Here is a 12739-nt window from a genome sequence, read left to right as displayed (position 1 = left end):
TTTTTATTTTTATTTTTTTTTTTTTTTTTAATTTTGTTATCTATTCATGGAATGCGATTATATATATTTTTATAAATTTATATTCAACATTTTTATATTATAAATAATTTTTCAATTTATAATTAAAACTGTAAAGATTAAAAAAAAAAAATGAACATTTATTAATTTATTATTTTTTATTTTTAAAGGGAGAAAATAAAATGTTGTAGCTATATTTATAACATTATGTATATTCCTTACTTTTTTTTCTTTATAATTTTTCTTCTATTTTATAAAATATATTACATAGTGTAAAATTATTATATTTCACACTTGAACAAATAAATAAAATATATATTATATTTTGCTAAGCATACAATCATTTTATAAAGTGAACTTTTTTGGCACCACAATATAAAGAGGGAAAAAAATTAATATATATAAATATATAAATATTTATATATACATATATATATATATATATATGTATGTATTTATGTGTATCCCACACAAATACTTATTATACAAATATATTTTTATATGCTTTAATAACATATATGTTTATATTAGCACATACAACTTTGGGGTGTTGCCGTTTAATTTTAATTAGACTTTTTTAAATATTAACAAATGCATTATCTTATCATCCATATTGCTCTTATCGTTTTACCTTTTCTTTTGGCCATAGATATGAAAAGGGAGAATTCTTTTTTTCTACGACACTCACCAGGAATATTATACAAAAAAGCTGATTATAATCATATGTATGATAAAATAATTAAGAAACAACAAAATAGAATATATGATATATCCTCTCAAATAAACAAAGACAATATTAATGGACAAAATATTTCATTCAATTTAACCTTTCCTAATTATGATACAAATATTGATATAGAAGATATAAAGAAAATCCTTCCGCATAGATATCCTTTCCTTTTAGTTGATAAAGTGATATATATGCAGCCGAATAAAACAATTATTGGATTAAAGCAAGTATCAACAAATGAGCCTTTTTTTAATGGACATTTTCCTCAAAAGCAAATTATGCCTGGTGTTCTTCAAATTGAGGCTTTGGCTCAGTTAGCGGGTATTTTATGTCTCAAAAGTGATGATAGTCAGAAGAATAATTTATTTTTATTTGCTGGAGTGGATGGAGTAAGGTGGAAAAAACCAGTACTTCCAGGTTAGTATGCAAAAATAAATTGATACTATATATTTATTTTTTATTTTTTTATATCGTTAGTTTATAATATAACAATTACCACATACAAAACATACATATGTATATATACACATATGTCATATATTTCACTCACACAATTATTCTACATTTTTCGAAAAAAAAAACTTATTATTATTTTTTTATTCTAATGATCAAAACATGTGTGCAGCTAGCTATTTAGAAAATATATATATATATATATATATATATAATATATATATGTACATTTATGTATTATTTCTATTTCTGTTCAGGTGATACATTAACAATGCAGGCGAATTTAATATCATTTAAATCATCCCTAGGTATTGCAAAATTGAGTGGAGTTGGTTATGTAAATGGTAAAGTAGCAATAAATATATCAGAAATGACGTTTGCCTTATCGAAATAAGTTTTAAAAAAAAAATTAAACTTATAACTAATATGTAATTCTTTTAAGAATTTTTAAAAAAACAGATGAAAAACACAAAATAAAAATTAAAACATTTTCATGCCATTTTGGACATAATAGATAAATCTATAAAAAAAAAGAAATAATAACTCAAATGAATAAAAATCAATAATATATATACAATATAAATGTGCAAATTAATTTTATCATGAACTTTATATTTAACAACTTTTTAAAAATAATAATATTATTACATATATATATATATATATATATATATATATATATATATTTTATTTTTCTTGTTCTTTGTTTTTTTTACCTCCATATACCCTACACAACGACGTGGCTGCTTTCACCTATAAAATAAAACGTCTCCACATTATTTTCCATCCTTTAGAAAAAAATATTATCAGTGTTTATATTAATATATTTATATATTTACCACTTCCCAAACTGCTGAGGTTCCCATGAAGAGCGTGGAAAAAATGGGGTAGGGTAATTTACACGTATACTAAAATAAAGAAATATATATATATATATATATATATATATATATATATGTGTGTGTGTGTGTGTGTGTCCAATGTTTTAAAGATGTGGTTAATACTGTTCATAAAATATTTGTAAAATATTGATTTATATATATATATATTACTGGAAAATTCTTTAGAGCACAAATATGTACAGGTCCGATAAAAATACATGCACACATCACTGCCATCATTGTAGTTACCACATGTGTAGTTACTAAAAAAATGTCATAGGCAAAATCAGCCCCCCCTCTAATGTATGTGCATATGTTCATCATATTCTATAAAATATATATATATATATATATTATAAATATATATTCACATTAATCATTTGTAATAAATAAGAATAAAATAATTACTTCTAATTTTTTGCATTCCGCCTCTGTATTACAAGGGGTGTCTAAAATAATTAAATTGGAATATACACATATATATGTTTTAAACATATAACTTATCCCATTGTTTTAGTTTATTTATTTTTTTTTTATCAAGAGAAATATAAACTCCTATACATATTCTCAAACCTGCTGTTAAATCCTTAAATATAAAAAAATGCACAAGGTAATATATATAAATATATATATATATTTATTTATTTATATATAATGTAATTACTGATATGTCCGGCTTTAATACAACAACTTGCTTATACTGTTCATAATTAGGAGTAATATATTCTTGCTCTATAACTTTTAATTTTATAAATTGTTGCTTGATTAAATTTATCATGCTCTTTGCTAACTTTCTATTGGAATCTGTAGAATTCTTATAGATGGAAAAAAAAAAAAAAAAAAATAACAAATGAACAAATATAAGATGACCAAATATTTAGTGACTATATAATTAAACATATAATCATAATAAATTTGTTAAATATATGTATTAAAAGAGAGAGAGAGAGAGAGAAATATTAAGAAATGTCCTTACTTCATTCATCAGATTATCATACTCTTTAATAAAATGGTCTCCTGCATATTTCTGTATGTTAACCTTGAAAAAAAATATCACAAGCCCATAATTTTTGAACTTGAATATGAAAATTTATTTTGTAAGGTAACATATATTTTAAAGATAAAACAGAAGATTTACTTTTAATTTTTCTTCTTCAGAAGGACTAAGAAATACGTCACTTTAATAATTAAAAAAAAAAAAAAAAAAAAAAAAAAAAAAAAAGATTACATATGTTATAAAGAATTTATCTATATATTTGATTATATATTTATTTTTCTTTTCACTTGTACAATTTGAAATAATTTAAGATCTTACGTGTCTTTATAATTTCTTATAATTTCCCTACAAAATGTTGTAATTTATTATATTTATTTGTTTTATTTTATTATAATTTTTTTTTAATAATAATTATTTTAAACCTAAAAACATCTACATCTCTATCTAACAATTGGGTGTAAAAAAATATATATATATATATATATATATATTTATATTATTAATATAATTTTTTTTTTTTTTTTTGTCTGAAAATATTTATATATATCTTCATTTTTCAACCTCCATAATAATCTTCTCTTAAATGTTTTTCTACAACCTTTGTGTCTGAAAAATATGAAGATGTCAAGAAGAAAAAGGGAAAGAACATTTTTTTTTCCTCACACATATAAATATATATATATATATATATATATATATATATATTTATATATTTATATATATATATTTATATTTATATATTATTTCTTTTTCTTTTTTTACATTCCCTTGGGAAAATATTAGTACTAAACAAAGACATGCAAAAATAAGCTTCTAAGAATATTATTAAATATAAAAATAAATAAACATTTACATGCTTTTCCATCTTTAAGTGTATAAATATATATGATGGTGTTTTATAAATTATTTGTAAGACAAAAAAAAAAAAATAAGTATGTTAGATAAAAATATATGTACATATAATTTATGCTATCTTTTTATTCAATGTGTTTATAACACTAGAAAAAATTTTAAATAAATAAATAAATATATATATATAATATTTATTTTTAATATTTTATATTTCATTTTTGGTTGTATATGAATTTATTTTCACTAGGACTATATATGTAAATGCCTTTGTATGTACACATAAAAAGGAACACCTTAAAATATTTACATATATATATATATATATATATTTATTTATTTATATACAACCTAGGATTCAATTTCAAAAAAATGTTATGGCATATGTGATATGCCCAAATAATTTAATAGAGTGAATAACATTATTATATAAAGGTTTAAAATTATTTTTTGAACAACAAAAAAAAATAAATAAATAAATAAATAAAAAAATTATATAATTGTTAAATGTAACAATATTTAAGATATGTATAATGTTTATAGAGTATATAAAATAGTCTTGTTTGAAACATAACATAAAAAAAAATATATATATATATTTACTTTTTTATTTTTTTATGAATTTACAGCTTTGTCTATTAAATATAAGTCATATTTGATTCTCCAATTTGTATCATCATTTTCTATTAAAAAAGAAGAGTCCTTTTTTTTCATTTCTTCTCCCTTAACATATTGCAAAAATAATTCTTCTGAATATCGATCTTTATCGGTCTGAACACATAAAAGTTAAAAAAAAAAAAAAAAAAAAAAAAAAAATTAAATATAAATAAATAAATATAAATATATATATATATATATATATATATATATATATATATATTTTTCTTTCTTCTCTCTTGTGACATACTTGTCTTATATATTGATAAATTGATAGTGGTATGAATAACGGGAGTAGTGTCCTACAAAATGTTCCTGTCCTTGTAATATTTTCAATTACATTTTTAGATATATTTTCATAACGAAATTTTTTAAATATATTTTTTAAAGTGGGACTAAAAAAGGAATTAAAAAAAGAATGAAGAGAAGTAGGCTTCGCCATTTGTATTTTATAAAATAAAAAAATATATTTTTTATGAAATATATCCACTTGTGAATTTATAAGAGCATATTTAAATAAATAAAAATATATATATATATATATATATATATATATATATATATATATATATTTAATTATTTATTTATTTATTTCATATTTTTAAAATAATACACATGAGTTAAAATTCATACACATTGGTATATTTAATCATATAGAAAAATATACATACATATATAATATATATATATTATATATATTTATATATTTATTTATATATTATTTAAATGAAGTAGCTTTTTAATTTTTATAGATTTAAAATAACTGGAGTAAAAATAAAAAATAAAAAATAAATTTTAATTTATCGTCCTCTTTTTACAAAGGCTCAAAAATAAAAATAAATAAATATATATATGTTATATATATATGTATATTATTTTTTATGCGCTCTTTTTTTTTTTTTTTTTTTTTTTTTTTTATGAAGAACAAATAAATTTTAAGTATATGTGTGAAAACCTCCTTTGAACATATCTATTATTATTATTATTATTTTTTTTTTTTTTTTTTTTTTATGGGGAAATTTTCATATATATATATATTTAATTTTTTTAAGAATAATTATTTCCATTTTTTGTTAATGTGTTAATTTTTTTATAATTTATTTTTCGCCTCCCCCCCTAAATAATTAAAATGTATGTAAATATATATATATAAATATATATTATATGTATATATTATATATATGTGTATTAAATTTTTTTTTTTTTTTTTATATACTTATAACTTGAAATTTGAAATAATTTCTCTTCACATGAAAATTGAATGTGTTTGAAGTTGCTATATAAATATAAGCAGACCACACATATATATATATGTAACACATACATATATATATTTATAATTTTTATATTTGTTGGGGGTTAATTTTTTTTTTTTTTTTTTTGGAGGCATGGAATATTTAAACAAAATATACATGACGGCAGTTGGAAAAAAGAGAGAGGTAAGTGTTCATGTTGATGTAGATGAAGATGAAGACGAAGACATGTGTGATGAAAATATTATGAATAGAATAAAACAAAAAAATTGTTGTAAAAAATGGAGTACCAGTATGTATAATAAGAATATATTAATTAATTATAGAAAAGATATAGATAAAGATTCTTTTTTTATAATATTAGAAAAAGCATGGAAATTATTTTTTCATGATGACACAAAAGGAAATAAATTACTTTTGCATGAAGAAAATGATAACAATATATATTCATTACCAAATTTTTTAATTATAGATAATGTGTCAAATTATAATCATATGGATACAGATAATATTATAAGTATGAATAATGATCAATGTGATAATGAAGATAATATAATTATAAATGATGAAAATACAAAAAAATATATATTAGAAGATATAGATGATAAAAAAATAGTATCTAATAAAACATTTCCTTTAAATAAAAAATTTATTGATATATATCATAAACATGAAGATACATATTATAGTTATCATAAAGAAATTGATGACTTTTTAATATTGCCAGATATAATTATTACAAATAATGAAAACATTAATATATTTCATGAGATTAAGGATGATGATGAATCTTTAAAAGTTAATGACAATTATGTCAAAAATGAAGAGCATAAGAATAATGTGGACATAACATATGATGAAAAAAAAACATATGATGAAAAAAAAACGTATGATGAAAAAAAAACATATGATGAAAAAAAAACATATGATGAAAATAAAACATATGATAAAAATAAAACATATGATTATAATAAAACATATGATGATAATATTATTCAAAATGTTCATATTACAGATAATATGAATAACCCAAACGTTACAACAGATTCATCAAATATTTATATCCTTAATGATGAAAAATGACCAGTCTTAATTTTTCTTAAATTTTACAAAAAAAAAAAAAAAAAAAATATAATGAAAATGGCATAATAATTCAAATATGGAAATATTATTTTATTTTATTTTATTTTATTTTTTTTTTTTTTTTTCTTTTTTTTACTTGTCTTTTTAGAGTATAATTAAAATTTTATTTGTATAATATAATTTTTTTTTTTTTTTTTTTTTTTTTTTTGACAAGTGGTCAAATAATAATGTAAACAGTTTTTCATGTAAATATGTATTATTTATTTATATGTATATATTTTTGTAATAATTTAATTAATATATGAATTAAAAAAATGTATATATAAGCATGCACACGTGGTTGTATATATATAATATGTATTTATATATACTTTTATTTATTTATTTATATATTTATATATTTATTTATTTATATCCTTTCATTATTAATTAAAAAAGAATTCATTTATTTGTAATATTTTCTTTTTAAAGAAAACAATAAAAAAAAAAAAATAAATAATTAAACATATATCTGATAATATATTTCAATATGTAAATGGATAAAAATTTATATATTAAAAAAAATTAAAAAATATAGTATACATATAGTTCATATTCAAAGGAGGACACACATATATATATATATATTAATATTTATATATTTATGTTTACAAAATTATTGCAATTATATGGTTGTATAAAAAATACATGCCCACATTCATATAACCATAACAATGTAATAGATGTTATATTAACATGGATGAATACACCAATAATTGTGATGTTAATGAAAAGATCATACCTTTTTTTAATTACATATCTGAAGTATCAGAAAAATGTACATGTAATGAAGAAAAAAATGTTTACTTGTATGGAACATATAATGGTTGCACTAGCAGAAGTTTTATAGAAGAGAATATCATTGTTGATACATGTAATATTTATGAAAGGCTATATTGTGGAAGCCGCTTTTTTGAACTAATCATATTAACAAGTGAAAAAGTGAATATGGAAAAAATAACATGTGATGATAAAAAAAAAGATATCTTTTGTTTATTTGAAGGAGAGAAAATATATGATATTTGTAGCATATTACAAGAAATTGCTGTTTTTCTAAAAAATGATAAAAAAAAAGAAAAAAAAAAAAAAGAAAAAATTATTTTATCCTTTATAGAATATAATAATAAAGATGAAATGAATACATATAATATTCATATATTAGATATATATATATATTTATATTTAAGAAATTATTTAAAACAAACATACAGTATAGAGGATGAAAATTATAATATATTATATTTTTATAATGAAAAAGAAAGAATTCTTAATATAGAAAAATATAACTATGATATAAATCACTTTGATATAAGAAATTGGCTCTTCAACAATATGTCTTTTTTTCTACCATCTAAAAGGATAGACGACAAATCTGATGATAAAATTAATAACAAAATTAATAATATTAATAATAATAATAATAATAATAATAACAACAACCTTTTGACAGTAGATAAATATTTAAACGTGCAAAACAAATCCAAGAATTTATCTCAATCACATAATTTATCCTTATTCAGATTAAATTCAATGGTAGATAATCAAACGAACAAATTATCTTCAAAAATATCCATTAATAAAAAATTACCAAATATATTAATTAATGAAAATGATAATAAAAATTATATTTGTAATGAAGAAAATTGTATATCATCCATTATTAATTCTTCAACAAATATTGAAAGAGAAAATGCTATCTGCTATTATTTAAAATGTTGTACATATGAAAATGTAAACGTATTTACATTACACCAGAAACATATTTATGATAATAATTTTAACATATATAAAAAATTTATTGGACATAATAATATTCCACTTATTCAATATATTATTGATATACCCAAAGAATTAATATTAGACAACTCTCCTTTTATATTTACAAATAAGAAATTAAAATATTTAGACACTAATATTCTTAATGATCAATGTTCAGGAATTAATACACATAATACATTATCTTCATATAATTTTTATTATGTTATAAAAATTCAAGATGAAAAAAAAGAAAAAACAAATACAAATCAAGTTATACAAAATATTGATAATAATTTAATATATATTCATAAATTATTGAAACAAAATTATAATAATAATATCATAAGTATTGTTACACAAAATTTTCATGTTACTTATGTTTTCACAGTATTAAAGTTTAATTTGCAAAAAAAAAAAAAATTATGAACAAGTCAGGCAAAAATTTATAAAATAAACAAAAGGAATAAAATTAAAACATAAATATAAATAAATATATAAATATAAATAAATAAATAAATATATATATATATATATATATATATTAATATATGTGTGTTCGTTTTATTTTTATTATTATAATTACACTTAATAAATTCCTACATTTCATAATTTTGTATATTCTGAATTTATTATTATTATTTTAAAAATTTTTCCACATGAAGAGTTTTCATTCAATGTTCATTTGGTTTAACCGTTTATTCAATTTGTCAACAAATTCTGTTAGCTTTTGGCTTTTATATTTTTGTCAATCACTATAAACTGTTTTTCCTTTTTAATTAACTTTGTTTTTGATTTTGTTAAAAAATTTATAAAATTAAAAAACCTTCCTTGATCAAAAGGATTTTTAAATTTTCTTATAACAGTAGGTTGCTTTTTTTCATCCATAGTTAATTCATATGTAAAAAATGTTTTGTATGTATAAATTTTAAATTTTTCATTGGATGTAATATTTTCTAATATGTTCATAATGGATCTTATAAATATGGCACCCATAAAATATATTAGTAATATAGATAATACAATAGCCATAAGTATTATGATATAAAAATTGATGTTGTTATAATTAAATGAAATATTAAAAATAAGACATCCATATATATATATAATATAAAAAGAAAAACAAATGTTGAGTAAAATCCATAAAAGAAATATCCTAGCATTTTCAATACCCATACAATTAAGTGTAAAATCACAATGATGATCAAATATTTCAACACATTTGTCACACAAAGAACAATGTTTTGTTCTTAAATTTTTAAAAAGAAAACATGTAGGACATAACATGTTAATATTAATTTCTGTGAATTCTATAGGGGGGATATTCCAATTTATTTCCATACTATTTTTTAATTCAAAAATATTTTCTTTCTTAATTCTTTTTGCAAACTCAATCAATTTGTATTTCTTTTCATATCTATTTATTTCATCCCTTATATTTTTAATGATATATTGAAAAGTAAGATTTTCTTTCGACCACTCTTTATTATTATTTGTTTTGTTATAATAATCATTTGAAGGTTTATCTTTATATTGGTCTTGTTTTGAATCTACATCATTATGTGTATCATCATATGTATTATCATGCTCATCTTTATCATTATCTCCATTTTTACATTTCATGTTGATGTCTTTTTTTTTTTTACCTTCCATATTAATATTGAACACATTGCTTTTATTATTTTCCAAATATCCTGGGTTGCTAGTAACCACAAAATAATATATGACAAAAAGGAAGGGATGAAATAAGTCTATGTATAATTTTTGTCCCTCTATATATTTTCTAACCTGAACAAATATTATGAAATTATGAAAATGTAAAAATAAAAAAAATATATATATATATATTATTTATTTATTTTATTTGTTACGTATAGGAAGTAAGTTATGTTTAAATAAACATAAAGAAATACCAACATCAGTGGGTATAGCAGAAGAGCCTTATTTTCAATATATTTTGTATAAATGCTAAGAAATATGGGCAACTAAAAAAAAAAAAAATATATACACACACAAACATATACATATACATATATATATATAATCGTTTAACACTTTGAATAAATTTGTATTACTTTTTTTTTTTTTCTCTTAAGGGTGTATGGGCCTATAGTACCATTTTCTTCATATAAAAAATTTCTATTTTTATTTATATTTCCCTTGTTTTGACATAATCTATATACCTTCTTACTATTTACAAACTGATAAATTCTGGGGTCTATTTTGGATTTGTTATCTTCAACGAATTGAAGAATGGTTTTCTATAATATGGTAAAAATAATTAATATATAAAGTGTATTAATATATACATATATATATATATTATTCATTTTATTATTTTATTTTATTTACTTACGTTGTCATCCGTTCCTATGTCGTAAATATTTTGAAGTTTGTTTAAAATTAAATATACACATGCTTCATACGAATTTCCAATGATAGCTTTATGTAATGTTGATGTTGGAGTATTTAAATTAAGAGAATATAAATTGTTCATAAATATTGAAAAAAAACGAAGGAAAAATAAATTATTATTATATGCAGCCCAATCAACTACCGAGCAACTATTATAATCTTTATGTGTTATAGAAACATTTAGATATAATAAATAAAAAAAAACTAAAATATTATTATACTGAATACTTATGATTAGACAATTATATCCTTTGTCATCTTCTTGAAATAAATTAATTCCATACTTATTCAAAATATAAATCATAAAAATATTATTTGAGCATATGGCCCAGAATAATGGGGTCTGCTTAGAATGTGACTTAATATCTCTATCAGCATCTTCCAAAAAAAAAAAAAAAAAAAAAAAAAAAAAAAAAAAAAAAAAAAAAAAAAAAAATATATATATATATATATATATATATATTTATTTGAATGTTAAACATAATAACATTACAACATTATGACGACATATCTTTTTTATCTCTTTTATTTCTTTTATTATTCTTTTTTTTATCATTGTTACTGTTTTCTAGTAAGTAGTATACTAAATATACATTATTTAAAAAGACAGCCCAGTGTAATAAACTATTTCCTATATATATATACATATACATATATATATAATATGATGAAATATATACATATATATAATATTTGTTTTCTATTTGTAACCATTTTCGTCTTGTATATTAATTAGTGTTTTATCTTTTTCCAAGAAATAAAAAATTCTCTCATCTTTCTGTTTTGACAAATTAAATAATAATTCTTTTATGTTAATGGATACACATGATGTTGAATTATTCATACTATAAAAAAAAAAATTAAAGGATAAACAAATAAATTATGGAAATATTGTTAAAAAAATATATAAAAGTTATATAACATTATCATTATTATTTTTTTTAAATATATATATATATATATTTATTTATTTATATTAAAAAAAGTGGACATAATGCTTATTTCTTTTTATAATTAATTTTTCTTTTTTCATATTTATATAGCTATATTATAATGTTTTACAAAATTAATAAATTTTCTTAAATTGGGATAATCAGAAAAAAAATATATATGTATCCACATATAAAATATGCGTACAATGTTTTTTTTTTTGTGCATATAAATATATATATGTATATATATTATATATTATTAAAATTTAATGTAATATAATAATGAATGTATTTCCAAAAAAATATACTTTTTTTATTTTTTTTATTTTTTTATTTTTTTATTTTTTTATTTTTTTATTTATTCATTTGAAGACGATTCGAGGTTATTTGTGAAATTTAGTTTTGGCAATTTAATTACCCGATTTTTTTCTTTAATACTTCTTATACTTATATATGATTTTTTTTTTTTTTTATCTGATATATATAAATTATTATTGATAATATTTTGTTCTTTTGTTGTCTCATTCTTTATATCTTCCGAATTATTTGACGATGAGATACTTTTTAAATTTGTCATGAGAATATTTTCTTTTTCTGAATCAACTAGTTGTATTTTATTCATTGAATAATTTTGTTCTTCCAATTCGTGTTGTTTGCTTTTGCTTTTGCTTTTTTCT

The 12739-nt window shown here is 18.9% G+C and overlaps 7 protein-coding genes across 7 annotated transcripts in view; 3 read left to right on the top strand and 4 right to left on the bottom strand.

Moving 5' to 3' along the window:
- Positions 1–609: 609 nt before the first annotated feature.
- PGSY75_1323000 (beta-hydroxyacyl-ACP dehydratase) lies at positions 610–1595 on the top strand (the record flags this gene model as incomplete). Its single annotated transcript, XM_018787293.1, has 2 exons — positions 610–1165; positions 1459–1595. 2 exons carry the CDS (start codon positions 610–612, stop codon positions 1593–1595), a joined length of 693 nt encoding a protein of 230 aa, XP_018640035.1.
- A 97-nt stretch (positions 1596–1692) lies between these two features.
- On the bottom strand, positions 1693–3944 carry PGSY75_1322900 (hypothetical protein; the record flags this gene model as incomplete). Its single annotated transcript, XM_018787292.1, has 13 exons — positions 1693–1721; positions 1918–1954; positions 2041–2109; positions 2254–2409; positions 2491–2531; positions 2656–2668; positions 2747–2896; positions 3059–3121; positions 3221–3260; positions 3398–3424; positions 3502–3523; positions 3641–3685; positions 3842–3944. The coding sequence occupies 13 exons, from the start codon at positions 3942–3944 to the stop codon at positions 1693–1695; spliced, it is 795 nt and encodes a 264-aa protein (XP_018640034.1).
- A 599-nt stretch (positions 3945–4543) lies between these two features.
- Positions 4544–5027, bottom strand: PGSY75_1322800 (hypothetical protein; the record flags this gene model as incomplete). The annotated part of the gene is made up of 2 exons (XM_018787291.1): positions 4544–4699; positions 4836–5027. 2 exons carry the CDS (start codon positions 5025–5027, stop codon positions 4544–4546), a joined length of 348 nt encoding a protein of 115 aa, XP_018640033.1.
- Positions 5028–5973: 946 nt separating this feature from the next.
- Positions 5974–6921, top strand: PGSY75_1322700 (hypothetical protein; the record flags this gene model as incomplete). Its single annotated transcript, XM_018787290.1, has 1 exon — positions 5974–6921. One exon carries the CDS (start codon positions 5974–5976, stop codon positions 6919–6921), a length of 948 nt encoding a protein of 315 aa, XP_018640032.1.
- Positions 6922–7656: 735 nt separating this feature from the next.
- Positions 7657–9144, top strand: PGSY75_1322600 (hypothetical protein; the record flags this gene model as incomplete). The annotated part of the gene is made up of 1 exon (XM_018787289.1): positions 7657–9144. One exon carries the CDS (start codon positions 7657–7659, stop codon positions 9142–9144), a length of 1488 nt encoding a protein of 495 aa, XP_018640031.1.
- Positions 9145–9438: 294 nt separating this feature from the next.
- Positions 9439–11974, bottom strand: PGSY75_1322500 (putative palmitoyltransferase; the record flags this gene model as incomplete). The annotated part of the gene is made up of 6 exons (XM_018787288.1): positions 9439–10503; positions 10587–10700; positions 10791–10976; positions 11072–11508; positions 11693–11761; positions 11842–11974. The coding sequence occupies 6 exons, from the start codon at positions 11972–11974 to the stop codon at positions 9439–9441; spliced, it is 2004 nt and encodes a 667-aa protein (XP_018640030.1).
- Positions 11975–12420: 446 nt separating this feature from the next.
- The window catches only part of PGSY75_1322400 (hypothetical protein), a gene marked incomplete at both ends in the record, with an annotated part of 1031 nt that continues 712 nt past the window's right edge, over positions 12421–12739 (bottom strand). Inside the window, one exon of the mRNA XM_018787287.1 lies at positions 12421–12739. This exon is cut by the window's right edge and continues 244 nt beyond it. Within this exon, the coding sequence (XP_018640029.1) occupies positions 12421–12739 (319 nt within the window).

This window comes from Plasmodium gaboni, chromosome 13, assembly GCF_001602025.1.
Source record: "Plasmodium gaboni strain SY75 chromosome 13, whole genome shotgun sequence".
NCBI lineage: Eukaryota > Apicomplexa > Aconoidasida > Haemosporida > Plasmodiidae > Plasmodium > Plasmodium gaboni.
This window is presented reverse-complemented; position numbering and strand designations above follow the sequence as displayed.